The following is a 2,942-nucleotide window of genomic DNA, read 5'->3' as shown; positions in this document are numbered from 1 at the left end:
TCCTCCTTTCTTCTTCTTCTTCTTCTTCTTCTTCTTCTTCTTCTTCTTCTTCTTCTTCTTCTTCTTCTTCTTCTTCTTCTTCTTCTTCTTCTTCTTCAGGTCAGCAATACTAGGTGGCAGCATTTAAAATTAAGTGACTTTGTGTCCTTTTGAAAATACTGTACCAGTGCATCTTATAATAAATCACACATGGATGGACGTCATTGTGTGATTTTTTTTTTGTACTGTATTACAATACGACCAATTGAAAGTGTTTTGTAAACAGGATGAGACATTAAATCATTCTTTAATCACACTAAGTGTTTACAGTATTGCAATTTTATGTCTGATGCGGCCGTTCCACAATTGATGCTTAGTTTCAAACAGAAGAAAAGGGGATCAGAATGCTCTAATGATTTTCCATGTGTTTATCACCCTTTCTACTTAAAAACAAAACAAAACAAAACAAAACAAAACAAAACAAAACACCCCCCAAAAACCACACAGCTTTGTTTCACCTCGAACTTCCTTGGCATTTTTAATGACATCAGATATTTAATATCCAGTAACGACTCAAACTTTTAAGTGTTTCATAGCTAGTTAGTTGTACTTAAAGAAATATTTCCCCCCTTTACAAAAGTGCAGGTAAAGCCTGTTCACTGCAATGGGTAATATGTTGCCCATAAGCTCACCCTATCTTTGTGTAATTTCCTCCAATTTACTTGGTAAACAACCAGGGTTGTTTGCCTTTTGCCTTAATCATTGTTTAGGTTTTGTGGATTGGACATCAATGGCTCTTTTAAACATGTTCAGGATTGTCTTGGTCCTTTTGCTCTTTCTATAACAAAATACCTGAGGCTGACTACTTTGTAGGGAAAAAAGGTGTTTGGAAGTGCAAGAGCCTGGTGCTAGCTTTGGCTTCCAGTGGGGCCTCGTGGAGGATAGCATTGTTTGGTGGGAGCGAGTACACAAGAGAGAGGAAGTAAGAGTACCCCGGAAGAAGATTTCCTGGCTTTATAACAACCCATTGCCATAGTAATTAACCCAGTCACACAAGAGCTAGAGAGCAGGCCTCTGAGACCTAACTCACTTCTGAGGGAAAACCCTTAATATCTCTTAAAGACATAATCAACATTTCTTTGATGTTCCACAAATTCAATACCATTATGGTGGGGACCAATCTTGCAGTTTATAACCTTTGGAAAACAAACAAAAAATTATCAAAAATGTAGTAAATGTATATCCTGCAAAGGTTCAATTTGATTCTCAAAATGCTTTTGTTTTAAAGGTCATAGAACAATCTTGTGTTACTATATTTTATATCAATATGCAAAAATATTTTAGTTTAACTTTACCTTTATGATAGTACTAGTGATTTCTCTCATTAAAATTATACAATGGAAATTGTAGTATGACAACATCTTTAGTGATAAATGTCCTATAAAGAAACCCTGAGTGAAAATATTTGGAAATGAAACATTTGATTTTTTTCAAATACTTGAGAGAAGTTAAAATCTTAGGTGTGTGTGTGTGTGTGTGTGTGTGTGTGTGTGTGTATGACTGGAGATAGCATGTAGGGCCTTGCATGTTGTACTCTACCACCATGATTTTACCATCATGTCAAGAAAAAAATATATTCTTGCCCCTTCTTCTCTCTCAGCACTGCATTATTTTTAGAATTTTTATCTTATTATTTTATTTTATTTATTTTACGTGTATGGATATTTTCTTGCATGTATGCACATGGTGTGCATGCCTGATGACCCTGGAGGACAGAAGAGGATTTCAAATAAACTTGGATTGGAGTTATGTGTTAGCCGCCGTGTAGGTGCTGGGAATTGAACTTGAGCCTCTACAAAAGCAACAAGTGCTTAAACTGCTGGGATATCTCTCCAGCTCTAGTATTTCATTCTTCTCTTGTAACTCAGCAGAACAGATATTTCATGTCAAACCTGGATTCCAGATAAATAGAAAGTTCACATTTTGTAAGTTGATTCATTGATAATTTTCTCATTTCAATATATTCAACTTTAGACTGCAGAGATGAATGAACGCATGCAGAAAATGGGAGAGTCATCTCTAAGAAATTTTAGAATGGACCTTGAACAAAGTTTGTACAAGTTTGAAGGAGAAGATTACAGAGAAAAACAAAAGGTAACAATACTTTCAGCCATTTGTCTGTCAAGTTTTTGTTTTTCCTTGTAAAATTTATTAAAATAACATAGGCATTTATGTAGTGCTTTAATATAATCTGATTTAATATGATGATAGTCATATTTGCTTTTGTCATTGCTAGTGGAATAGTCTTGTCCCAAGTTTTGGATTAAAAGCATTTCATGTTTTGGAGGGTTTTTGTTGTTGTTTTCTTTGTTTGGTTTGTTTGGTTTTTGGTCTTGTTTTTGGCATATTTGCAGAGACATTACTGGTCTGACAATTTGAAGCCTGAAGTATTCCAAAAATTTCCTCAAATCTTGGAATTTGGGTGCATTTTGGAGGTCAGATGGTTTTGTTTACATGGGGATGCTCAAGCTTCACTACTACCTTTGTTAGTGAAAGGGAGTACAGGCGATCTCATCTCCATCACTAGGTAATACCTATGGGTACTCAGCTTTTTCATGTACCAAAGGTAGATTCTAGTAGTTATACAGAGTGACTTTCATAGGGAATGGGTTAATATTTGTAAAGTAATTAGCAATATGCCTACAAGTGAGTGTCTCAGTTGCTTTTCCTGTTGCTGTGATTAAAAAAAAAAACTTACATGGGGCTGGAGAGATGGTTCAATGGTTAGGAACATGCACTACTCTTTCAAAGAACGAGTTCAATTCACAGCATCCATGCCAGGTGACTTATAATCTCTTAGCTCCAGAAAATCTGTTGCCTCTCTCTCTCTCTCTCTCTCTCTCTCTCTCTCTCTCTCTCTCTCTCTCTCTCAAACACACACACACACACCCCTAATTTGAATA

At 35.7% G+C, this 2,942-nt stretch overlaps 1 protein-coding gene across 4 annotated transcripts in view; it reads left to right on the top strand.

Moving 5' to 3' along the window:
* Positions 1-2,942, top strand: part of Smarca1 (SWI/SNF related, matrix associated, actin dependent regulator of chromatin, subfamily a, member 1) — a 73,808-nt gene that overhangs the window by 33,905 nt on the left and 36,961 nt on the right. For all 4 annotated transcript variants that reach the window (XM_021152995.2, XM_021152993.2, XM_021152994.2 and 1 more), the window contains exon 16: positions 2,014-2,133. In XM_021152995.2, coding sequence (XP_021008654.1) covers positions 2,014-2,133 — 120 coding nt within the window. The remainder of the gene's footprint in view (positions 1-2,013; positions 2,134-2,942) is intronic.

Source organism: Mus caroli, chromosome X (assembly GCF_900094665.2).
Source record: "Mus caroli chromosome X, CAROLI_EIJ_v1.1, whole genome shotgun sequence".
Classification (NCBI taxonomy): domain Eukaryota; kingdom Metazoa; phylum Chordata; class Mammalia; order Rodentia; family Muridae; genus Mus; species Mus caroli.
The sequence above is the reverse complement of the archived record's forward strand: the minus strand, read 5'-3'. Positions and strand labels throughout refer to the sequence as shown.